This window comes from Molothrus ater, chromosome 17 (assembly GCF_012460135.2).
Source record: "Molothrus ater isolate BHLD 08-10-18 breed brown headed cowbird chromosome 17, BPBGC_Mater_1.1, whole genome shotgun sequence".
Classification (NCBI taxonomy): domain Eukaryota; kingdom Metazoa; phylum Chordata; class Aves; order Passeriformes; family Icteridae; genus Molothrus; species Molothrus ater.
In genome coordinates, this window is record NC_050494.2 from 15052349 (window position 1) to 15078467 (window position 26119).

Consider the following 26119-nt stretch of genomic DNA (forward strand, 5'->3'; position numbering starts at 1 on the left):
TGTCAGAACTCCGCTTATCCTAAATTATCATCACTAGGATAGAGTGGAGAAAGTCGTGAGAGCCATACTAACTAGATCCTTTAATGTTTAGTAGGTACCTTAAATCCAGTCTCATATACTCAGCATTGTATCACCACTATGGCTGCACCATCTTGGAGATGTCCAGCCCCAGAAGATGGAGATCCTGATGGTAGCTTTGGCCAGCAGAATGGAGGAACAATTTGGGAAGAAAGGGGACTCAGTTTTCTGCTGAAACAGGAAGATTGGGAGATGCAGGACTCCTACTTGCATCTTTTTAACAAACTAGACATTGCAGTGAAGGAAATGAAGCAGTATGTCATTCAGATAAATAAGTGAGTACAAAATCCTATATGCACTGGGGAAAGAAATCCTTATAATATTGAGGCAGTAATCTCCAAAAGCACATTGTGCTGTCTGCCTCTGCAGACCTGCCCTTGTATGACAAGTCCTTGCTGTTTGTTTCTACTCCTAGGCAGATCCACTAGTGTTTGTATTATTGTATTTTGCTTCTAGAAGTCTATCTGAATTTGACACCACTGTTTTGCTTACTGTATATTCCAAAATAAGAATCTATGTGTTGTCAAGGGCCTTTGAGATTTTGTCTGTCATAAGGCAGAAATAAGGGTTGAAATGAAGACAATTCAACAGCTGAAGCAAAAGGTGCATGCAAACAAAGCAAAACCAGGGATTCATTCACTGCTTCCCGTGGGCAGGGAGGTGTTTGGCCACCTTCAGGAGAGTAGGGTCCCATCCTGTGCAGTGGTGACCTGGAAAGACAAACACCATCACTCCAAATAGCCCTTCTTTCCTCCTTTCCCACCCACTTTATATGCTGAGCATGGTGTCACACGATCTGGATATCCCTTGGGTCAGCTGGGGTCACCTGTCCTGGCTGTGTCTCCTCCCAGTCTTCCCACACACCCCAGTCCCCTCCCCAGTGTGGCTCTACGAGGGGCAGAAAAGGCCTTGGTTCTGTGTTAGCTCAGCAGTTGCAAGACCATCTCTGTATTATCAGCTTTGTGTTCAGCACAAATCCACGGCAGTCCCATACCAGCCAATGGAAAAAAATTAACTGTATCCCTGCCAAAAATAGCACATGACCAAAACTTCACCTAAGTGGAAAGCACATGGACCCTTGGTTTCAACAGGTATACAGAAGGGTGGTGGCTGCTGGGTAGAGCCAGTGAGCTGAGGAGGAGCAATCCAGTGCCTTGGAGGAAGAAAGTGAGGACTTTCAGGCCACCATGGTTACAGTGATTATGTTACACCTTATAGAAGTAGAGTACCTTTGGAAACAGGACCTTCTGGGAACTGGGATTCATGGGAATCTCCTGAGGTTTAGCAAGACCAAGTGCAAGGTGCTGCACCTAGTGGGAACAGGCTGGAGAATAAAGGGACTGAAAGCAGATGTGCCCAGAAGAACTCAGCAGGGCTGGTGGCTGAAGGCTGGACATAAGCCATCAGTGTGCACTGACAGCAGCCGTTCAGTCCTGGGCCAGCTGTGTCCTGGGCCCAGCCCCACCGTGTGGGCAGCAGGTGATGCTGGGGACAATCTGCCCCTTTGCAGAGCAGCTCTGATATGGGAAAAGGCTGAGAGAATTGGGATTCTTCGGCTGGAGAAGAGGCTTTGGGGTGACCTAATTGCAGTCTTCCAATACCTAATGGGAGCCTGGAAGAAAGATGAAGAGAGACTCTTTACAAGGGCATGGAGTGACAGAACAAGTGGGAATGGCCTCAAAGTGAGAGCATGTTCAGGTCAGATGTTGTGTAGTAGTCTATGTAAAGTGCTCACAAAGGTAGCTCTGATTTCACATAGCTGCATTTAGCCTTAGTTGTGACAGTTCATTTGTGGGACTGAGAGCTCTGTGTTGTGCTTCTGCAGACTTTTGTCCACCATAACAGAACCTACAGAAGCTGGTGCCTGTGAGCCACCATCTACTGAGGACACATCCTCACCTTCCCTGGGAACAGAAGAAAGTGATCCTGACAAAGCTGAGCATGGTGGAATCAAGAAGGTCTGTTTCAAAGTTTCTGAGGAGGACCAGGAAGACTCTGGACATGACACAATGAGTTTCAGAGACTCTTACAGGTCAGTCTGAAGATTGTGCCACTTGTACCTTACTAGTACTGTGTTTCAAAGTTCTCATTCCAGTATGGATTCAACAAACAGGTTGTTTTCCAGTCAGTCAGTTATGTAGTATTCACTTAGTACAGTATTCACTTCACTGATGTATTCATTATATTTATTGCCCTGGAGACATACACAGCAAAAATACTTCCCCCAAAATAATGCCATAATACTAAGGTATCTAGAAAAGTGAATAAAATTAAATAATTAGGTCTAGTGTGACTTTCTGTGTCCTGTAGCCAGAAACTACAGAAGTCCAGTAGAATTCTCAGACTGCTTGGTCTTACAATAGCTGGTATTAACACTTGGCCCTGCAGCCAATTTTCCTAGAAGTCTAAGACATGGAGGAACAGAAGTGGACGTTGAGTTTTTTATTTTTAATGGCCCTTTGATACCCCAAACAGAAATGTTTATTCAGGTGTCTCAAAATCTTTTTGGGACATGATTGACTCCTAGTTCTCCAGGAATATTTGCTACCAAAGGAAATCTCACTCCCAATTCTCTCTATTTTGGGGGGAAACATTTGGAGACTCAGCTTCAGAATAGGTGGGGTAACAAATTGTGGCCATGTCTGATCGCTGCAATTTAACATCCTTAATAGGCCATTTTTACATTTCTAGTAAGACCATAGAGCTGGGAGGATTCCAGCTCTGAATGAATGACCTGTCTCTGGAATGTTACCATGAATGAATGACCTGTCTCTGGAATGTTCCTGCTGCAGTCCTCATGCTTCACTTGCTGTTGTTGGGCACTTGTACCAGTAGCAATAGGTGCCACTGGTGCAGGACTCCAGAAGGGGAACAGTTTGTGTTGGAAGGGGTCTCTGGAGTCTGCACAGTCCAGTCCCTTGCTCAGGACAGGGCCAGTAAGATTGGTTGCTTGGGGTCTTGTCTGGTTGAATATTGATCGCCTCAGAGGACAGCAAATATGAAGTCAATAAAGAAAAAGAACGAGTACTTGCAGTGCTGAGATCTGGGGCATCTCTGTTGTGTGAGATTTCAATCAGCACATGTGCTTTGGAGCTTTCTGAGTGAAATGTGCATCATTTCTTTCGCCGTTAATAGGGTATCCCAGTAGTTTAAATTCTGTAATTGAGGCTAATTTATTCTGGGTAACAAAGGGTCAGCACAGTCTCTCTGGGCTTGTCACTTGTTCCAGAATTCTACACATTTGTTTGAGAAATATTATTCTGTCTTATCTGTATTAGACAGAGGCAGAGAATTAAGCATATATTACAGATAGTAGTTACTTGATGGGGAATGTGTTTTTATGGGTTTTGATTTAAATGAGCATTGATTAGCTACAAACTCAAGCAAATTGTAGATAAGAAAATATCTTGTTTGCAATAGCCAACAAGGCTGTTTTCTGTGATCATTTTGGAGGTGTAATTCATAAGGATTTGTATTGCAGAGTAGTTGCCATAAGTATTAATCTTCCTGAGAAGAGAACAGATTTCTTTGATACTAGATTTAAAAAAGGACAGCAAGAATCCCAATTAGGGTTCTTTCAGTTGCTCTTGTATTTTTCTCTCATCTCAGTTAAAAATTACTTCAGAGGCAGAGACAGTGGAGAATTTTTAAAGCTTTGTTTTGGGCTTCTACCATTAAAACCACTGTCATTGTCACTTCATTGGAAGGGGACAGCCTGAGATCCATAGTCTTTTTGGTTATTTTCAGTAAGAACAGTTAAAGTGAACTTTAAAGAGAGGAGATTTGCTGTAGAATTTTCCAGATGTGCATGAGCCAAGTTTGGTGTGGAGCTGTTGTGACTCCTCCACTTCATTGTAGGATCTGCAGTGCCTGATTCTCCAGTGACTTAGATTGTCTAAATTTTCTCTCCCACCTCCAGTATTTGTGCTACTGCAGCCTCCCTGTATGCTGGATTTGGATGCTGTAATACCCTGAGAATTGGTAGCAAACGTTTAGTGGAGATGTCTGTTTTCATTATTTACAGAAGCAGGGTGATGTATTACGCATTCAGTGCTAACTGCAAACAGAAGAAGGCGTCCTGTGGCAGCCCAGCTCCAGAGTCCTTGTTCAATGGCTCTTGTGCATGTCATTACTTTCAGTCATTTCAGTTTCCCAGAGCTAGGCTGGGGAGGCAGTGCCAATAAAGCCCAACAGCAGCGTGGGTGCCGGGGTGTGGGGACAGCCTTTGTTCAGTGCCCTCTGTGCTCTCCTTTGCAGTGAGTGTAACAGTAACCGGGACTCCGTGCTGTCCTACACCAGCGTGCGCAGCAACAGCTCTTACCTGGGCAGCGATGAGATGGGGTCAGGTGAGTGTGTGCACGGGCCACAGGCATCCTGCTGGTGCCCGGCCACTCAGCGCTGCTGAGAAGTCTTTGCTGGTTACAAGCACCTGTATATTTAATTTGCACCGGTGGTCTCTTCAAAACTAATCCCAAGAACATAAGGATACAGATTTGCCTCTTTCTAGTAAACCACAGTAAATTTGGAACATGGGAGAGGTATCAGGCAGGGATAAGTTTCTTTAGTTATTGCACACTTTCATAATATGAAAATAATGAGTATTTTGGCCTAAGAATTGGAGATAAAGCAGCAATCATTATTTACTTCACACCAGTGTGAAGGTGTGCCCATGCCTCATCATATAGATCATGTTTGTAAGTTCAAAGCTTTTCATTTCTCCTGTATTAGGAGATGAGCTTCCCAATGATATGAGAATACCTTTAGACAAGCAAGACAAACTTCATGGCTGTCTGGAACACCTTTTTAACCAGGTATGTAAAGCATTATTCTTACACAGAATTGCTTTCTCTTTATCAATGTCAATCAAGAAATTTTAAGTACTAAATTGTGTTATGAAATAATATTTTGAGGAAGGCATACTATCAAGATTTTGGGGTACACGGTAAGCAAATATATCATAGGAGAGTTTGATGAATCACATTTATCTGTGTTATTAAAGTTGCCTTGTGATTTAAGCAAGGCCAACTTGCCCTACCTAAGGCTTAAGACTAAGGGAAAAAAAGCTCTCATTAAAAAAAGGACAAACTTCTAGTAATTTGATGAAAATGGATCACATTTGCAGATTTCATGAGGTTCTCACTAGTTTAGCATGCAGATGTGTTTATAATGTGTAACCACAGAGAGTTGTTTGCTATTCTCTTACCTCGTCAGCAGTAGATCATTATTGTGCAAAATGCTGTTGTTAAATGTTAATATTAAATTAAATGGCTCTTGAGGCTAGTTCATGGCTACCAAGTCTGACTGCTATGTGTCAGTCATTCCAAAGTACAGATAGTGTAAGGGCTGTGGCAGTTTCCAGCAGGAGTTCTGTTCAGATTTTCTTCTGCAGTCTTACTGACGCTGATCAATACTGTTCCAATTGTAGGTTGATGCAATCAATGCACTTCTGAAAGGACCAGGAATAAATAAGGCCTTCGAGGAAACCAAGCACTTTCCCATGGACCATAGTTTGCAAGGTAAAGAAATAGCTTGACTGTATTGAATAATGTGATTTCCAAGACTTCAGAGTTTACCATGAAAGCATATGTGCTATGGCCACACAGAGATCCTTAACTCTGCAGTCTACCCAGTCATGCCTTAGGCACGTACCATGTGTGACCACTGAAATTATTGAATCTCAAAGAAGTAATTTTTATGGGAAATCCTCCTGAAACACACAGAAGCCCCTTTTGTTACATTCTGCTCAATTCTTGCAGGCCTTTCTCAAGTTTCCAAATCCCCGCTTTGCTGTGAACGTATTTGAAAGGGTACAAAAAAGTAAGGATAGTCAGATTCAAGGTGAAGGAGCGCTGTGATAAGCTGATGAGGCGTTGACCACTGAACATCCAAGGCACCAAAGGTTCTACCTCAGTTTGCTTAATGATTTGCTCTGCTTTTCTTCAGTTGGATGATTGCCAGAGTAAATTCATCCTCACATAACACTTATTTTGAAAACTGATTCCCATAGAGAGCAAACAGATGATACCATATTTTCTTTTTCCTCAGGGAGTGTGATGACTTTTGTCTTGATGGTCTTTTAGGGCTCAGCATGTTTCTTTTCTGCCTGAAATACACAGCATTTTATTTTTGAAATATTTGCTGCATTTCCTTTCCCACTTGAAAGCTGAAATATTCCCTACTACTCCTGCTGTACCTCAGGTGCTGTAGGAGGTGAGAGCTCCAACCTCACACAGGCTCTAGTTTTTAGCTACAGTGGCAAGCTCCAGAACTAGAGATATTTTCCTGCTTTTTGTTTTTCTTTGACTCCAGAAATAACTCCTTTGGAGTTCTGTTACATGTACTCATCTCTATGAACACATTCACATTTGTGTAGACTTGAGGAGCATCTGTTGGCCTTTCCATTCACTGTTGGAATGAAGTGAAGAAATAACAGACGTTTCTTTTATTTTGCTTAAACAGAATCTCATTTATTAAAAGTAGATTAATTACGCTGAGAGAGTCTTTTAGTTAACTGATCACACTGAGGAGCAGACAAGCCCTGCCTACACTCAGCTGGAATCTTGGACCACAGTGTCTGTTTAATAGCTACCATAGCCACCTTTTTGTGATGGATGGACCTGGAATGCTCTTCTGGTCCTCTCCAGGATCAGTTATTTGGCATAATTTTTTTTGTTCTCTGTTTGCTTATGCACTTCATCACAAAAAATGAGGTTTTTGGCTTAACTACATAGCTAAGTCATGGAGAATAAATTTTCTACTCTATAATTAATAGTTAGCTTTCATTAGGTGAAAGAAAGCATTCTTCTCATTGTATTATGGGATGTGACAGTTGCAGCCAAAAAGTCGATCTTATTCTCTGGACCTACCCAGTACAGCTGCCTGCAGGTCATTAAAGACAGAGGAAGCAGGGCTTCCTTGTCTAGTGAGTGGGGCAGAGCTCCCTGCACTGTGCATGTCAGCCAGGCCCACAGTCCTGAAAGCACTGCAGGGAGACTGCTGATAATGGGACTATGGGAATAGTTTTTTGCCCTCTCTATTAGTTCTATTTAAGGATCTTTTGAAATCTCAGTTACTGCTATTGGTACTGCTTATCTGCTTTCATCTGTATTCACATTATAACTCCTAAGCCATTCTTAGTTATGTGGCATTTCTTAAATGGCTACCACACTCCATGTTTTCTAGAATTTAAACAGAAGGAAGAAACCACAGTTAGGTGCCGGAATAATATTCAAGCCAGCATTCAGGAAGATCCATGGAACCTTCCACTGCGCATCAAGAACCTCGTTGACATCATACAGAAACATGTGGAAGGTCTGTAAATAAGGAAACGTTTGTTACTAGCTTCAGGGAGAAGAGATCTTAATCAAATCTAGCAGTTGATTTCATAATTGTAACTCATTTTGTAATAAGGCTGTCCTAGGCTCTAGAGAGACCAGGTAGAGCAGATTATGGTTTGCAGAGTCCTGGTGCTTTATTGTAAAAATGCACCTGTGCAGCAATTCCAAAGATCTTTTCCCCCCTTACTTTATTTCATCAGCCCATTCAGATTGATGTCAGACTGATCTATCTTCCTGTGCGTTTTAAACCCTTTTAGAAATTGAAGAGAGAGATGTTTGGTATATTCCAAACTGTAAAGTGAATGCTAATCAGATATTACAACATCCTAAACCACTGCAGTCTGGTTGAACTGAAACAGGAGATGCAAGCTGATGTTTACAGATCAGTGTGAAGCACTGGATAGTAATCACCTCCTTAGGGTTTCATCTGCAAATGCAATTTGTTTCCAGTAATTCATGGTAGTTAACGGATCATGTAGCCAGTAAAATTCTTTGCTATGCACTTAGTTTTTTTCAGTCATGAACATGTCTGTGCAGGTGAGGGCTATCAGAGTAAATAGACATGGCCATGCAGGTGCCAGGGATTTTGGGGAATTAGGAAACTGTTAGCCAGCTGCAATCACATCTACCTTGGTATTATGTTGACTACAACATTTCTTTTCTTCACTGTTTCAGATGGGAAGAATCAGCTTCTTTTGGCCTTGTTAAAATGCACAGGTAAGGGGTTTTAATTTTTTATGAAACAACTTACCCAAGAAGTCCCTAAGACCGTGTTTTTTAACCAAAAAAACCTACCCAAGAATTCCCTAAGACGGGGTTTTTCTGTCTTCATTTTTTCCTTTGTACAACCCTCCTTCTCAGATGGAAGAGAATCCCTCCTTCCCTTTACTCTTCCTGCTGTGGTGAGACCATGCAGCAAAAATTAGATCTATTGCACAACTTTTTTGAGCCCATGGACTCTGTCATCATTCCAAACAGAGCACACACAAACCTACTTTGTTGGCAGTGAGAAGGAAGATGTGTGTATTCATGACTTCTTTATGCTTCTCTCCCCTTCTCTGACAGATACTGAGCTACAACTGAGACGTGATTCCATCTTTTGTCAGTCTCTTGTGGCTGCTGTTTGCACCTTTTCAGAGCAGTTACTGGCTGCTCTCAACTATCGTTACAACAACAATGGGGAGTATGAAGAGAGCAGCAGAGATGCTAGCAGAAAATGGCTGGAACAGATAGCAGCCACTGGAGTTTTACTGAACTACCAGTCTCTTCTCTCCCCCACTGTGGTAAGAATAAGAATTGTGGTATCCTCGAGTCTGCTTATGTTTGCCTGTGTGATTCTCTGCCACAGCCAGAGCTGTTGAACCTCTTACCTGCATTCCAGCAGCATATTCAGACTCTCACTACAGCAAACTCTGGAGATTTCCACAGCTGACAACCAAGTGCCATATTCCTTATCTAGCCATATTCACCTCTGCACAAATGCTGGACCCATTGTCACACTAGAACACTATAGAAAACAGTCAGCCTTCATATCTGGAGTAATGCTACTGCATTTAGAGAGCTTTTAGTGCCCAGCTGTTGATGGCGTGAGTGTCCTCTGCCATCCCCTGGTGAGGACACGCATCTCCCGAACGGGTGAGGAAGTTCTGAGTATTGCAGGAGTTCAGACAAACAGAGTTCAGTCTCTCTCTGTGGTGAGAAGTCTGTGGTGCTTGGGCTTGAGGCACCAGGTCTAAGGAGAGGAGCCATGCTTGCATGGTTAATTTCCACCTAATGAACAGATGAGCCACAGGAGATCAGCTGCTGAAACCCTAAAAATGCTAAGAAAAGAGACGCATAAGACAGACAAGTAGTCCTTATATTCTAGAGAAGGGAGGTTTTTTCCCTCTGCTTTGTAGACATTGTAGATTGAGTGTGGAGATTTTTTATAAAATGCAGTCCAAACTATCTATGTGTGTAACTGCTATTTGTTTGCATTGCATAGAAGGTATCAGTATTTATTTTGCAGTAACTGGTAAGCTGTTCTTCACATTTGTGAAGTTTGGAGAAAGAGATCCTTTCAAACTTACTCTGTTTTTAACCCTCTCTACTCTGTGAATCACATCAAATGACGTCTTAGCAAAGGGTGGTTAGAGTTGTATCCCAGAGTTAAAAAGCTGTTTGTAATTTCCTAGCTGGGATGGAGCTAATGGAAGGCTCTGCACTCTACTTTAAGTGTGTCCTGAACCGAAACATGCCCAAAACAACAGTACCTTCCTGTCACTCATCTTCTGGCAGATAATAACCTATTTGTATCTGTTGCCTTGCCCTACAGAAGGAGGAGCGCACCATGCTGGAAGACATCCAGGTTACTCTGGCTGAACTAGACAAAGTTGCCTTTTTTTTCAAGCAGCTGGATGAAAGTCTTGTAGCAAGTGAGTATTCCCTGTTTCTTTGAGGCACTTTTTTTTTTTTTTGGTATGTTCTATGAACTAATATCCTCTATGATTGTAAATCTAAGAGACCATATCACACCTGGAGAGCACTGGGCAGCTTCTCTGAGGCACTGCTGTATTCCCTCAGCTTCCCAGGCAAGCACAGAGCCCCTGAAGCAGGACTGACACGATGGAATGGTGGTGCATGTTCTGTGCTGTGTAGCTGTGGCCTGTGCCATTGTGCCTCATCTCTGTGATTCTGGGCAGGGGGAGGAGACATGACAGAGAATTAGCACCCGCTCGCTGGGTGAATTCCCAGCTTTTCAGTGTCCAGTGTCTTACCCTGCCAGATCTCTCTCTTCATGTCTACTGCATATGAAATGCCATGAAACAACATGGGATTCTAATTATTGACCATATTTACTGTATTTGGATCAAACATCATACTAGGTCACACTATGATCTTTTAAGTATAAGATTTCAGAGCCCGCATTCTCTCCATAAAGGCTCTCCCTTATTCACCTTATGGTGATGTGATGTGTCATTAGATAATTTAACAAACTCAAATAGCAATGGTTTCACAATTCTTCTGCTGTGGTAAATCAGCAGGTGTTTTGTCTTTATTTCTCCAGATACTCATGTCATCTACCACATCGAAGGAAGTCGTCAGGCCTTGAAGGTTATCTTTTATCTTGACAGCTACTACTTCTCCAAACTGCCTGCTCGGTTTCAGAATGGGGGAACCTTGAAACTGCACACAGTGCTCTTTACAAAAGGTGTCTATAAAAAGCTTTCTTGAGAAAAATAAGCTAACCTCTGATTTTGAAAGATGTCATTTAAAAAATGACCATGAAGCTTTTAAAAAAGCAGCTGAGACCTGCAGACTCACTTAGGAAGCAGATATTTCTATTTTAGGAAGCCCTGGGGGAGTGCTAGACTTTAGAATTAGATACAGTCATGAGAACCAGATGTGCTTGTTTGGGGTTTTTTAATGCCTCAGCCATAGAGACATTATACTGGACTACATGGATAGTTTGATCTAGTGTAGGATCAAGAGATGTGCCCAGGCTACAGAGAAGTGTTTTAAAAAGCGAACGCCGTGACAGAATCATCTGAGCTAGAAATCGACTCGATAAGCAAATATTCACACCAAAATACAGCACAGGAAATTTCTTTCAAGGGAGCACCAATGGGGAGTAATTGCTGTCAGACAGATCTGCTTCCTGTGAAACTCATCTCTGTGATGCTACCACTGTACTCCCATACTGGGAAAAGCATGAAATTTATAGACTGACAGAATCAGACTTGACATGATCCAACAGTCATCTGCTGAGCAATGAGGTGATACAGAGATAAATAAATGAATTTAAAAAAACACTAATAACATAGCTTTATTAAAGTGTTTTCTTCTTCAGCTCTGGAGAGTACAGAGGGGCAATCACAACCAGCTGGTTCATCTTTAGAAGAATTCCCACAGCAAATTAATGGTGTTTCACTCGAAAAAGTGCAGCAATACTACCGTAAACTCAGGTATTTTGTACTTCTGCTTTGCCTTAAAAGACATTGAAAATTGAAAGAGCACTCCTTATTAAGGGCCTTAAAATTTAATAAAAAAGATGTGCCATTCCAGATGAGGTTTTTGTACAAATAGGATTTTTGGAGATCCTCATTGTGTGGGAAACTTAGTAATTTTTTCCCAATAGATTAGCCCATTCAGAAGGAATGCAGATTTGACCTCAGAATTTTGTGCAGAGCTAGAATTATATTGTTCTTAATGGGGATTTGGAATATGTTAGCACAGGCTCTGTAAATTACTGCAATCTCAATGGTTCAATTAAGAAGCAGATCTTCAAGTGCAAGATTTTTAGCATAGCCTTATCAGCTGTTTTATACAAGATAGTATACATATATGTGCTTGAAGTGGGACAAACCCAACTAAGGTAGTACCTACTGGCCTTTTTGCAGGACATTTTACCTAGAAAGATCCAACTTGCCCACTGATTCCAATACTACTGCAGTGAAGATTGACCAGGTATTGTTTCTGCACTTATTTCTGCAACAAATTCTCTCATGGAAGTATTATTTCAACTTCTCTAAAATTCCAGTTGTGGGATACCTGTATGGCAGATCTATACAAACACAAACAGCATTTTAAAATATTCCCGACCTTGAAGGGGGGGATCTGAATTTCTCTGAAGCTTGGCCACAGTTCTTTTGTTGAGAAGAAAATGTTCAGAACCTGGGTAGACACAAACCCCCTTCACTGCAGCACTAAGGAGACTCTGTGTGGCCCTGCCTGCCCTTGCCAAACATGGTGTCTGATGCCAGACAGAATGGGCCCATTTTTCTATCCCACAGATGCATGAAAACGAACAAGTGTTCAATTTGCTATTTGTTACACTTTGTTCGCTATGTACACTTTGTTGCAGAGAAATCAAGAAAATGCTGCTGCCCAGCATCTCACATGTAGGCAGTCAGTCTGACGGGGGCAGGTGATGTGGATATATGCATGCAAAGCATTGAAATGCTACTGCAGGGAACATCTTTGCAATTGTAATACACATTGTAAACAATCTATGTGATTTGTGATATAAATTGCCCCAAGCATAAGTAATTTTATTTTGCCACTTCCAAAGTTCATAAATATTGTAAATAGTTGTTACTGTGAGGCAGTCACGCTTGTCTAGAATATTGTGCTTAGACAATAGTATAAAGACTTGTAAATGTCTCTATAGCTAGGTGTTAATATGCTGTGGATTGTTTTTGTATTGCTTTGTTTAGCTTATTCGCCCTATCAATGCAATGGACGAGCTTTGCAGGCTGCTGAAGTCTTTCATTAGTACTAAGCCAGTGCAGTCAGGATGTTCCAGCAATGCCTCGTCAGGAGCTGGCCTGCTGCCCATATCCTCTGAGCTCTGCTACCGGCTGGGGGCCTGTCAGATCACCATGTGCGCCACTGGCATGCACAGGTGGGTGAGGGTTAAGCCTGTGTGCTACTTCTGGGAGGGCAGCTCCTGTCCTTCCTAGAGATGCCATCCTATTCAAAGCAAAATAAGGAAAATTTTAAGAGAATGTAATAAGGATCTAAATCTGCTGCCATCTTTACTTAGGATGGGTTGTAACTTTTAATACTTTTGTTAGTAAGTAGTATTGCCACAAAATTTTGTGTTTCAGTGCCTCATCCAATGCAACTAACCAAGTGATCTCATTGCACAGAAGTTGTAGTCAGCATTGTCTTCAGTTGCACACTGAAAATGTAGGAAGTTGCTCAAAATAGCTTTAGAATCTTGGTGTGTGCACACGTTGATTTTGAAACACACCACTATTCTGCCAGTGTCTCAAAAGTAAAGATTAATTTGTGAATCCCTTTAAAATAAAGCAATTCAGAAGAGCAGTGACACACAGCCTTGTAGTAATGATGCTGGAGACTCAAATAGTTGCAATATTCAGGTGCAGCAAGACTGAGGTCATTTAATAGTTTTGTATGTTAAAAAATCTAAAAAAGTAAATAAAAGTAAATAGCTAATGGAAGCAATAGTTAACACGTAAGTGTTAGGCACATTTATACTTTCTAAGCCTATTTGTATTTTCTGAGCTGTGGTCTGTGGTTTCCTGACTCTCGTTCCCCTGTTCAGGAGCACCCTGAGCGTGTCCCTGGAGCAAGCAGCCATTCTGGCCCGCAGCCATGGACTCCTGCCCAAGTGCATCATGCAAGCCACAGACATCATGCGAAAGCAGGTGATGTTTGCACGTGTCTGCTGCGCGCCACCGCTGTCCAGTGATGGTGCAAGCACCAGGCTATTGTGCTGTGGCACTTTGTGCACTGCAAACCTACAGACTCCTACTAATGGCTCAATAGCTACACCTGTGTGTGAGAGAAACACGTTAACTTTTACATGTACAGCTTCTACAGCAATTCAAACCTATGCCTCAGTGTGTATTGTGTGTGCCTTTACAGAAAAGAGAGAATGTGCAGAGTATTTGAGACAATTTCTGTACAGAAAAAACCCAAGTCTCAATCATAGTGTTAAAACAGCAGAAATTACCTAGTGCTAGACAGCAGTGCTTGTAAAGTAGTTTGGGACTAATTTATCTTTTAGGTAAACATAGATGATAATTGTATCCACCCAACGGATTCCAAATATTTTAGAAGTAGTTAATGGATTCTCAAATAGGAACCACACTCCCATTATAATATTTTTTCCTAACGATCATTTGCTTTATCAATACTGTTGGTACCATAAATTCTCTGTTTCTACAGGGACCAAGGGTTGAAATCTCTGCCAAGAATCTGAAAGTGATGGACCAAATGCCACAGCATGCACCTCGGTAGGTTATTATGTATTATACATTTTCTTTGAGTGCTAATTTTGTTTCTGTAAAACTTGTGGAGTTCCTGCTATAACCAAAGATGATCTTAGTAGCAATACTGGAAAAAAAGAAAAAAAAAATTCTTTTTTCTCCCTGTACTAAACTAAGTACACTAAGTACACACTATAGATTAATCACCTTTGATGCTTACAATTTACAGATTATCAGATTCAAGGATTTCTGCATTTTCTGAATCAAACATAGCTGATCTTTTTTGGACTGTTTCTAGGAGTCGGCAAAGCTAGTGATGGTCAGTCGTCTCTGGAATGTTTAGAAAGAAAAATTCTTGAACAGCAAATTTAACTGCAGATATGCAAAGATAATACAGTAGTGTACTTAGAAGAATCTGGTGGTTTAGTTCTGGAAGAGCAGGTTCAAGAGCAAGCACTTCCAGACAGAGTAAGCACTCAGTAGTGCAGCCCTACGGAACCTCAGGTGCCCAGGGTTCTCTATGGGTTTGTCTAGAAGGCAGCTTTGAGAAGTGCTGTGCACTTGTGAATCCCACTGCATCTAATGGGGTGTTCACATTTCTCTACAAGAGAATAATAATTTACTTTTAAGTAAAGTATCTTTGGTCTGTTTCTTCCAATTTCACCTCTCAGAGAGAAAAGAATGTTCTTTAGTAACTGTAAGACAGCATTTTCCCACAATGGCAGTAACAATTTGTCATGGTTTAGATGACGATACATACAGAATCTGTCTGTACAAATACCAGAGAAACTTCTGTTTCTGCTGTTGTTCATGGCATTTTTTACATGAAGGCAAAACAATTCTGGCACCAGAAAAGGTCCAGCATCTGGCATCAGCATCAGAAAGGTCCAGCAAAGTCTGTGTCGTATCTTCAGACAGAACAAATGTGTTTGCTAGTGCCTGAGTCCTCCAAAGAGCACATTGGTTCAGTGTTAAGAAAACATCCTTAAACACTGATATCTTATCTTATTATCATTAAGACTTCTGAGTTAGTCTATATTAGCCCTTCTTTTAATTTTTCTTTTTTTCTCTCCTATCCACTCCTCAAAATGTTTATAGAAAATTATTTTAAACTTTAGAGACACTGGCGATGCTCCCTCTAACAGTCTTGGTTCATTAACTCAGAGACATTAAAAAGAGTAGAATTTTGCATTTAGAGCCTTATCCTTCTGTTAAATTTTAATCGCTATTTCAAAAATAAATAAAACAATGGTGTTGGCTCCTGTACATGGCCTGGGTGCCATCCATCAGTGTTTTGGCAGTGCAGTTATTTTGCCTATTAATGGCCACACATTACTTTGGCTCCATTGATATGGCCATAACCATATTGCCTTCAAAAAGAAACATTTTTAAAAACAAATCACAAGATCAGGCATTTTTTTCTTTTGAGTATGCTCTAAATCACAGTGAAAAATTCCAGAACTATTTACTTGGATTATTTCAGGGCAAAAAAGCTCAGATATGTGCGTTCCTACTGGGTTCCATCATAATGCAAAACAAAACTGAGCAAAGTTAAAAGGACATCTGGTGAATTAACTCCCAGGATTATATTACTTAGTACAAATCTGTAATAGCTGTCTTGAAAGAGAAGTTATAAAAGACTTGAGTTTATTCTGGTGTAAATAAGAAAAAGCCAAGTAAAAGCTCACAAAAACATACATGAATGACAAGTCAACATGTGCTTAGTGGTCAACACGTGTTTAACCACTATTCTCAATTTGTTAATCTTGTGAGTCAAAAATTTCTCTGAGAAGATGATTATTAATTTTAAGATTTGTTCAAGCATGTCAACAAGCAGATATGTTCTTTTATGTGTTTGGTATCCCAGCCTGTATGACAGGGAGAACTTTTTAGTTCAGGAAAAATGCTGAACTGGGTTTAAAATCAAAAGAAATAGAAAAAGAGAGAAGGGACTGTTGAAAAACCAAATTGAATCAAGATTAAGAGGAAGTGATGGAGAGTCTCAAATAATATTGTAAACAATGCTTGTAAATACTTTAGTTAACAAATGGTTAGTGGCACTTCTAAACTTGCAGTTAGTAGATTAACAATAGCAGTATGCCTGATACATCATTCCCACTAAAGCTGGCAGAGTAACAAAGAAGCTGCCGCCCTTGTATGTGAGTCCGGTAGCTCTGTCATTGTCCCCGTGATCTCTAATCCCTCCTCTTCCTCTGCACTAAAGGCTCTACAGGTTGTGCCAGCCGCCTGCCGAAGGGGATGTGTAGGAGCAAGCGGCCCCTCTGGGAAGGGAAGCAGCAGAGAGCGCTCGGCTCCGAGGAGCCCTGGCCCCGCCGGCGCTGCCGTGCTCGGGGGAGAGCAGCCGGAACCTGCTCTGAACTCCTGGGCCGTGCAGGATCCGTGCATTCCCTCGACTTCAAACTCTTGAAACAAACACCACAGACAAGAATGGATGCTGCTGCCATTCAGATGCCTGGAAAATGACCATTATGCTTCAAGAAAGCACAATTCTCCTGGTGACTTGTTTGTGCAACCACCAGAAAGTGGTGGACTTCAAGATACAGCCTGGTTCAGAAAATCCCACTGGACACCCCTCTCTCTCCCTGTACTGCCCCTGGCACCCCTTTGACTGCCAGCAGGTTTTGGTCAACGCCCTTTAGTGGTAGTTTCATAAACCCCACTTTTTCATCATCTGACCTGCACTTGAGCAAAGAATAACACAATCTATGGTTTATTCAAATAGGAACATAAAGGATTTCTTCTGGAGTAATTTTCTACTTCAGCCCAGTGAGATAATCTCTCTATGCTGCAGAGTATACATTCCGTAATACTTCTTATCATTACTTCATTTTACTTACTGTAGCTTTCAGGTTTTTTATTAACTCTTTTTACTAATGCCCTGTGATTATATACTCTGGAATCAGTGCTAATGAAGAGGAGGATAGGATTTTTACTAAAACTTTACAAAGAAAAAATACAGTCTGATAATCTGATTATTTCAACAGATGTAGTTTTTAAAACAGGTCAGAGGAACTATACTTATTTATGTGGAGTGGAATAATATGTGTTTTCAATCATGTTATTATATGTACAAGATGAAAATAAAAATTATATTGTTTAAAATGGGACCAATATAATGGCAGTTACACAGCTACTCCCAGTTTACTGAAAAAAATCTACATTATTTAAAATCTTCAATATTTAAGTAGTCTTTAATACAGTTATTAAGATGTATTAGGGGTGCTTTTAAGTTAAAAGAAAAAAGGAATCATGTATATAATGCTCTTTATTTTTACTTGTTGGAAAAATTGTTCTCCATTCTGTCAGTATTACCTTAAGCACTGTAGTTTTTTCCAAGTTACTGGCTGAAACTAATCAAAGCATGTCAGCAGTCTCAGGACAGAAATAATGTTCTTTTGGAGTGAGTGCCTTAACATGACCAGCCCTCCCTAACATGGCAGGTGTACAAGAAACTCCCCATTCCTGTTCCTCCACAGCCTCTTTTAAACCAGCTCCCAGTCAAGGAGCCCAGGAGCGCTTTGCAGTAATGTATATTTTAGAAAATAAAGGTTTGGGGGTTTTATTTGTGTTGTTTGTTTTTTAGTGGGCTTAATTTTATTTTGTTAACACCCAGAGCAACTCAAAAACTAATGGATGTTTTCATTTGGACATGAAGGCCTCTCTAATTTTTCTAATCTTCTCTTGAACACAAAACTGTTTATGGCAAATTAGGAGATACAGTTTGTTCTGAATTTCATTTCTTAATTTTTTAAATATGTGTTTTCTTCTCTCACAGACTGAAATTATTTTGGGGAAGGAACTTATTTTTTATTTTCTCTTTTTATTTTTTATTTCTCTTTTTATTTTTTATTTCTCTTTTCTTTATTTCTCTTTTTTTATTTCCTCTGATCTGCAGTAATGTGTGGCAGGGAACTAGGACAGCCTATGGCCTGCCAGCTTTGGCATACAGGTTTGGTACTGGGTGTCCATTCTGGACTGCAACCAGAGGAGCAGATCTCTGTTTCAATGCACTTTTTGTTAATTTTGGAAAAGTTACTCTTACTATTTTCTTTTTGAAGAAAAAATGGATGTTTCTTCTCTGAATCCAGAATTTCAAATGTACTTAGTACTGTAAGAACCATAGGAACCCCACCCCATGGGTTCTTTTTTACTTTGCCCCGAAGTAAAAAAGGACCCGTGGGGTGGGTCCTGCCTGGGTCCCCATCAGTTGTGCTCTGCAGAATGGCCTGGGCAAGATCCTGGCCCATGCCTGCAGCCTTTGCACCATGACAGATGCAGAGAAGGGTGTCCAAGGGCATTTACACTGTGCACTGGTTTACACTGAAATGTATGTGTTATTCTCACTTAAAACTTGAGAGACATTTTTATTATTAAAAGTATGTTTATATTATAAGGAAAGAAGGTTGATCTCATTTTCTGTTATACCTGTTAGTTCCTTTGCCTTGCATTCTGTTGAGCAGTTTTCAGTTCTGATATGCTTGTACGGCATGGGGGCAGTCAGAAGTTTAGTGATAAGGGGAAAGCTGGGTTTGATTTCAGCTCAAACTGACAGTGTAGAGCTGAACTCTTCCTGTCTGTGCAGTCCCCTAAAGCTGTGGGGGAGACCACAGACTCCTGTTAAGGTAGAAAATAAAAACTGGTTTGATGATGTAAAATTGTGGCGTTTGAACCAGTTCTGGGAACTAACAGGTTCAAGTGGAAAAAGAGGAGGGCAATGCAGGAACCAACTTGCAAGCAAAGAGAGATTAGGTCTGCAGAATTTCCAGGGCTAAAAGTGAAGAATCAGGCCTGGCACAACAGAACAAGTGCAGATTTTGTAGATTTGGAACATCTCATACAGTGGAAGTGTGGAAAATGTGGAAAACAGTCAAGATGGAGAACATGGGAGCTATGGCAGCTTGATGATGAGGTGGGTATGGTTGGGTGGAATTCCTTGTGAATGTGTCTCATAACTGAGTTTGCTGAACATTATCATTAGCCCCTGAAGCACATGTATTGGCAGGCTGGGGTGATGCTGATTTGAGAGACACTAATCTTGCAAAGGATCTCGGTACACATACACAACAACGCTGAAGGACTTTGAACAGACTGAAATTAGTGGGATTAGATTTTTCCACACAAATATTAGTTCATGCTGTTGAAGATTGAACAAAATATTTTGTTATATTTCTTGTTAATTGATAATAAAAGGACCATGTCATAGAGTTTGTCACAAGATGACACAGAGGCAATTTGATAGAATCATGAAAGCTCAAGCATGGACTAGGAAACAGGTGGTCAGTTATGATGGAGAAGTAGTCAGGCCTCTCTGCTTTGTTCAAATAATTAAGTGAAAATGCAGTAGCTAGGTATTGAAGAAAACAGATGGTTTATAAGAAAATAATAATGAGAAAGGTAAAGACAGTTCAAACTGAACATAAATACAGCCTTAAGGAGAAAAAGTGATCAGGGCTAGATATTGGCTGAAAGTTTTCCTTCCATCAGGCTTTGACAAAAAAAGAAATAACTTGTGCGAAGATGTTGTGAGGGCTGAAGCAGTGCCTAGTGCAGCAGAAGAGCGTGCAAGCTGTCTTCAGTTCTAAGATGGGTTCTCTGAGGAGCTGAAAGGTGAGAGAGGTGAAATTGGTAAGTGTAACACATGTAGGCTGACTGTATGTAGTCAACATGCAGCACACTCCCTTAGGTGAAGTCCTGGTCACCCTTGAGTTTACAGAGCATATGATTTGAGTGAGCAAAATTGAGCAATTGAATTAGCTGCAGAAAAAAGTAGTAAAACCCATGAGTAACATTAGTCACTTATTGCACATGATCCTTATAATAATCTCATTGGGGCTTAAGATCTACTATCAAAAAAATTACTGATATATTAAGGCAGCTTTTCTTAACATATCCTATAGAACCAGTCAGCCATTGGGTTTAATTCTTACAAGTTACATATCAAAAAGTTCGTTCTTTACCAAAGGAATTTACATCCAAAAATCTGTCCCGATTTTGGAGGGTGTTGTAACTCTCCCAGTTCCTAACAAGGGAAGTTAGCAGGTACAGAGGGTCTAGACAGAAAACCTCCAAAAACAACCAGCCCTACTGTTCTAAGGCTCTGGGTCCTGGATCAAATCCTGAACAGATTGCTCAGACTCTCTGTCCATTTCAAACTGGATTACAAAAAATGCAATAAACCTCCTGATTCTTACCCTTCTAAACTGCTCGAAAGTGTTCTCTCTCCTGTTCCAGCATGTCTCAATAAAGCTGTTTCTTTGCTTTAGGACACTTTCTTCAGCTCTCTCACCCACTGGCAGCAGTGAAAGCAGAGAGCAGAGCCTCTGGCTGGTGCAAAGAGAAGAGAGTTACCACAATTTTTCCAGTCATCCTGGAGAAGCCAAACTGCTGCTAAATAGAGTTGCTTCCACTGAGCTGCCAAAGCTCCCTTGGAGCTCTTAAACAGCCCTTTCTGGTTGTCATGATTCACTGTTTGAAAAATACTTCTCCTTGCCAAAATAATGACTCATTTTGTAAAATGTCAATTAATGCCTTGCAGAGTCTGCAAAAAAATAGGTGTGTTTTTAAATGAATTAGGATTAAATTGGTAATTAATGTTTGAATCAGTGATTATTATCTTGATCCTGCTTAAAATTAAATTTAGTTATAAGCACTTTGAAGGCAATGCAGAAAGATGCATTACTGTTTAACCAGCTTTAAATTACTTACATAATTACTTACATGAGTGACAGTCTCATCTTGAGATAATTAAAAATAATTAGTATGGCTTTATCACAGTTTTAATGTGCAAAAATGAAATTCATATTATTAGAGGTGCTTGAGTACTGGGGTTTTTCATGGAATTTATCTGCAAATTATCGCATGAAAGTTAATGTGGCCATCAGTTCTGTTTTATTTTTCAGGGAACTTATTATACTTTTTGGAAATAATAAGCAATTTTAGAGCTGGTACAACACATGGTGTGTCTTGCTGCAAGAAATGACAAACCTTGAGCCTTATTTCTTCTGCCTGCTTGGGTGAAGTTTCAATAAATTCAGTGGAATCAGTGTTATGGAGTTGATTGCAAACCAGCAACAACCAACAGGTTTGAACAGACAATGCAAATGCAACAGAAGTTTTCAACTTTTTAAGCAGTAGTTTAAAACTATGAAGTAGGGAGGTATTTCACCTCTGTATGGATGAGAAATGAGAACAAGATGTTATTCTAACTGAAATGACTGCATTAAAATTGCACTGAAATTCTTGAGTGACAAGAAACAAAGTAGTTTTCACTCTGGGTGGGTGTGATCTGCACTACGCTGCTCACATCTCTCTTGGGATTTGCCAGGACTTCTTCATCAATGATCTGACAAAAGGGATAAGTGGTGTGGTGAGAAAAAAAAATTATAAAATGTCATTTAGGATAACAAAATCCAAAGGCAATTGAAAAAAGCTGCAAAAGAATGTTGCAGTAATGAGTGTCTGAAATTATTTAATGGCAATAAAATGAACTATCAGCAACTGCAGAGTATGGGTCACACAAAATAAATCATTAGGCACTGGAGGTACAAAATCAGGTTTTAAATTTGATACTCAGGCTTTGAAAATCTTTCAGACCATTCCCTGGAATCTTTAGTTCAGCACTTTGTGACAACCTAAAAGCAATTAGAATTGTTAGGAATAGAAAAGAAACCATAGCTGAATACCTTATTAATTCCATGGTGCCTCTGAGTCTTAAACACTACGAGAATTATTATTGGTTTAGGCATGAAACACTTTTGAATCACCTTGGGAATCTGCACACAAGACTATGTCCATATTGTATGTCTTGTGCGTGCCACACAAGAAGGCTTTTAGCAGCACAGAAACAACTTCATATCATGGCAGTGTAGGCATTGGCTGACCTCTTAACAACCTGTACTTCAAATTTAGCAATTTTTCCTCCTAACGTTCCTCTCTGTGTGTACCCTAGAAAGGTTCTTGATGAGAAGCTCTGGATTTCTCCCTTCATCAAGTGAGTTTCCTTTAGTTTGGTTTTTTATAACCATTAAAAAATGTTGAGAATACTGTTTAGAATTTGCCTTAATAGCTGAGATCAGACTCATCCGAGTCTGGTCTCAAAGTGATGAAGAAAACCCATAGGAAACCACATATTAGTAGTTAAGTTTTATTCATGAATACTCATTAATTTGAGAAATACATTAAATCTCATGGAAATATCTGCGTAAGCAGCAGTAAGTAAAACCCCTGCTGGTTTCAACAGCCTTTTTCAGACATAAAATCAGGCAGGAGAAAAGATTTTATGACAAGTTGCCATGGTTTACAAAACCACAGTCCCATTTACTATGTCTCTATTTGATAAAGGCTCTAGGAAACTTTCCTATTTGCAATTAGTAATGTAATTAAAGCTACAGTTTTAGCATACCTGTGCATTAATAATCCATAGAAACTACCTCAGCTGTGCATTTACTGGCTGATAAACAGCCTTATCCCTCTGTGTGTGGAGAAATTAAACACAGAGAAGGTAAATTACCATGTCAAGATAGAAAAGGAGAGAATGAGAATCATCTTTTCCTCAGATGGAAACTTCTTCTGCTGGGCCAAGCCAGTCTTTCAGAAGGTTGCTTGTGATCAGCAGACAGTCAATGCAAGGCTTTTCTCCTCCCAGAATAACCAAATACTAGGTAATGATTAAAGTTGTATAAAGTGTTTACCACAGTCAGAAATCTGCTTCGGGATTCATGTTTAAGGAAAGAGTGCACTCTTCCAAATAATTAGATGTGCCCTCTTCCGTGTTAGATGTGAATCTGAAATTTCCATTGTCGGATTCTAAAAGATGGCAGGGGCTGCAGAATTAAAACTAAAAAATCCCTTTCAAACAAAGAAATCTCCACTATCACTTTACAATTATGCTGCCTGTATCTACAGTTGAAAGGACATTGAGAACAGTAGCCCAGGTTTGCAATGCTGCCTGGTGTAGTTGGATCCCCTAAAGGGAGAAAACAAGTTAATATTCAGTTAGCTCCCCTGGGGTAATTTGGATGTTTTTGTCAGCAGGACATTTCAAAACCCATCCAGGGATACACAGCCATAAAATAATGAGCTTTCCAAAAGATACATATAGCACTCAGCTGTGTATGTAAGGATTCATCAGCCCCTGTAGTGATGGCACAGATTAGTTGGGTGCATTGCCCTGAACTGGTTCTCCTGGTGCTGTCCTTTACTGCAGTCGAATGACACTCAAACAAGCAAAGTTGCTTCTTGCCCCTGAAAGCCAGAAGAAATGCAGGGAGTCACTCCTAGGCTGTCTCTTTCTCCAAATGAATTTTCCCACTTATTAATATAATAATGAGTAATAAGCAAATACAGCCTAAGCAGTATTGTTTTCAGAAAGCAATTTTTGATCAATACAACTGAATGAACACTATTAAGGGTGATTATTAAAAATTAATTTCACTGTTTATATCTTTTTCTTGTTATGTCCTTCCCATGATTTTTTGCATAATATGACTCCAGAAATATTACTCTGTTGTTCATCTGGACAGGACACAGGTGATGAACTGCTAGAGAGACTTCTCATAACTACCCTCAAAAGTGTTAAATCTCATCAGTTTTAGACAGACCATAAAAATCTTCAAACATATTAAGAGCTTTCATGTGTGTCCCAAAACTGATACACACAGTAAACTGCAATCTCTTTAAAACAAAACTCCTCAAGACAGATTTCAAAGACAGGACAACTTTCCCCTTTTTACACCAGTATGGCCTGAATATATTCAGAGTGCTATCACCTGTAGTGGAAGCTGCTTCTGGTAGTTGCTGAAAGAGGAAGTCTTTTCCATACACTTCAATTACATTAAAGTGGCAGGGGTTTGGGATTGTCTAACTATTCAGTTATTGACTAGGCTGTAGACAGGATTTGTTTCTCAATTTAACCTTATATTCCATTACATCCACTACAGTTAGCACTCAGATGGATTGCATTTTGGAAGATTAACTAAAAGTCAGATGGTAAGGCTATGTGCACAATTCTCTCTCTGAGCAATCTCTTACAGTTCATCAGCTCTTGTAATGAAAAAAACTGAGGAAGATAACATTCTCTGAAAGAGCAGATTGAGAAGGATTTTAATAATCTGATTTTTTTTCCTCTTTTCCACAAAACAGTGGAGAGCATGGGACAGCCAAAGGGAAGACTGAGATATTCTTTGTTTCATTTCCTGACTGAAAACACCTAAGAAATGATTGCTTCACAAAACCACGTCAGGATGCATTTTTTCCCCTGGCATTTAAGCCAGCTTCTTCACAGGAGGAATCATCACTTGATATTAAAATTAAAATCACCACTAAAAGATCAACAGCTAACCCTGCAGATGAATCTCATCAACAGGAACTAAGAAACTTTTAGCTAATTTTTTTAATAATACATCTCTATTGAAAGCAGTAGAAGTATAGGCAGTGTAAGGGGAAGGAGATTTTGTTTCCCTTTATTCAGATCACCCTATATACAGCTGGTACAGTCCTGCAATAAGCGCTACAGCATGATTTAATGGGGGATGCTATAGAACAAAGATGAAAATATGCCAGATCGTAAAAATAATAATTTATTTTCTTTTTTTTCTATTTATAGTTTCTTCTCAATGTTCTGTCTTAAATGGAAGATATTTTTTAATAAATTACTCTTTGCAGAGCCACAAAACTTCAGCAGTTTAGATATAGGACCCCCGTGCGATTGATACATCTGGCAACATGGAAAGCCTTCTCTCTTATTTAGTCTTTCCCTCGACAGAACTTCTACAGAAACCAACAGATTCCCCTTTAATTTAGTGCCCTGAAAATATCTTTCTTTTATTCTAGATGCTGCTTGGCACAGCAGTCACGTATACTTAACTGTAGGGTCAAACTGGGGGCTTGCCTGAGAGCGTGGCTGTACCCGGATCAGATTTGGGGCTGCCACTGAAGGGAAGGGCTCCGGCGCTGTAGCTCCGCTGTGTCCCGGGCCAGATCTGGCACTCATCCCACTTCTCTGTGAACTGCTTCAGCTTGCTAACTCAGCAGCAATCTCTTCATTCTTTTGGTGTCATGCTTTCTGCTCAGTTAGCAAGCTGAGTCAGCTCACAGCAGGGTCCAGCAAATCACCACAAGGTGCAGGAGCAAAGCAGGGAGTGCAGAGCAGGAGAAGCACTCTCTCCTCCTCTCAGTACTGTGTTCTTCATGGGTGGAACTTCACTCTGAGATACCTCAGGAAAACCCAGAACTCACCTTTCTGGAACTCTGGACACCGACATACACCTAAGTAAAAGTAAAGAGCTTCCTGATGGCCAGTTGAGGGCTAGAGCCACAAGCACTGTCATTACTGTGAAGGAGACTGCAGGCAGCCAGGCTGTGACCGTTGCCAGGGCTTATCACAATCCCTCCCTGGTGCAGCTCGGGACCCTCCAGCTGAACAAACAGCTCATGTCAGTACTCTCATCTGCTTCAGTGCAGATTTGGAGGGCTCCTTTTATCTCTCCCTCCTTGAATGCTGTTTGGTAAACACAGGCAGACTTTGTCACAAGCTGACAGCGAACAGACGGGGAACACACCCTGTCAGCCTGTCTGCACCTCCTCCAAAGGCATACTGAAAACTGCTGGTAACATCCGTTATCTTTTGCATAGTGATCACAGCCATCAGTTTTAAACCTCAGGGAGGGAAAGCTGAAAGGAGACAAGGAAATGAGGGGGTTCAGCTAGATGAAGGACCCTGTGAAAAGATGATAATGATTCCTTTATTTCAGCAGAAGGGAACACTTTGGAGCCTACTGCACATGATGGCTCTGTACTGTTAAGACATCTAGAAAAGTGTAGGCTTAACAGTAACCCTGGAGGTTTCTGGTTTTAAACATGAAAACTTAAGAGGAAAATCATTCCTAGTGTTCACTGGTTTCTGTCCTTTGGCTAAGAGCAGCAGGCATTGCAGGAGATAATAGGAAAACAGGTGCAATCTCTCACTGA

The 26119-nt window shown here is 40.5% G+C and overlaps 1 protein-coding gene and 1 long non-coding RNA gene across 4 annotated transcripts in view; one reads left to right on the top strand and one right to left on the bottom strand.

Annotated features, from left to right (window-relative positions):
• The window catches only part of PREX1 (phosphatidylinositol-3,4,5-trisphosphate dependent Rac exchange factor 1), a 120006-nt gene extending 101199 nt beyond the window's left edge, over positions 1 to 18807 (top strand). For 2 of the 3 annotated variants that reach the window (XM_036395777.2, XM_036395779.1), the window contains exons 25-40: positions 92 to 353; positions 1904 to 2110; positions 4336 to 4424; positions 4807 to 4889; positions 5504 to 5594; positions 7261 to 7389; positions 8091 to 8132; positions 8481 to 8698; positions 9730 to 9829; positions 10462 to 10605; positions 11245 to 11359; positions 11795 to 11861; positions 12611 to 12798; positions 13465 to 13567; positions 14091 to 14158; positions 16356 to 18807. In XM_036395777.2, coding sequence (XP_036251670.1) covers positions 92 to 353; positions 1904 to 2110; positions 4336 to 4424; positions 4807 to 4889; positions 5504 to 5594; positions 7261 to 7389; positions 8091 to 8132; positions 8481 to 8698; positions 9730 to 9829; positions 10462 to 10605; positions 11245 to 11359; positions 11795 to 11861; positions 12611 to 12798; positions 13465 to 13567; positions 14091 to 14158; positions 16356 to 16398 — 1949 coding nt within the window. In that variant the 3' untranslated portion in view covers positions 16399 to 18807. The remainder of the gene's footprint in view (positions 1 to 91; positions 354 to 1903; positions 2111 to 4335; positions 4425 to 4806; positions 4890 to 5503; positions 5595 to 7260; positions 7390 to 8090; positions 8133 to 8480; positions 8699 to 9729; positions 9830 to 10461; positions 10606 to 11244; positions 11360 to 11794; positions 11862 to 12610; positions 12799 to 13464; positions 13568 to 14090; positions 14159 to 16355) is intronic. The other variant, XM_036395778.2, reaches the window with a different exon arrangement.
• Positions 18808 to 19503: 696 nt separating this feature from the next.
• Positions 19504 to 26119, bottom strand: part of LOC118694625 (uncharacterized) — a 49480-nt gene continuing 42864 nt past the window's right edge. Inside the window, exons 3-4 of the long non-coding RNA XR_008508666.1 lie at positions 20344 to 20476; positions 19504 to 19752 (exon numbers count right to left, since the gene is read on the bottom strand). This is a non-coding gene — a long non-coding RNA (uncharacterized LOC118694625). The remainder of the gene's footprint in view (positions 19753 to 20343; positions 20477 to 26119) is intronic.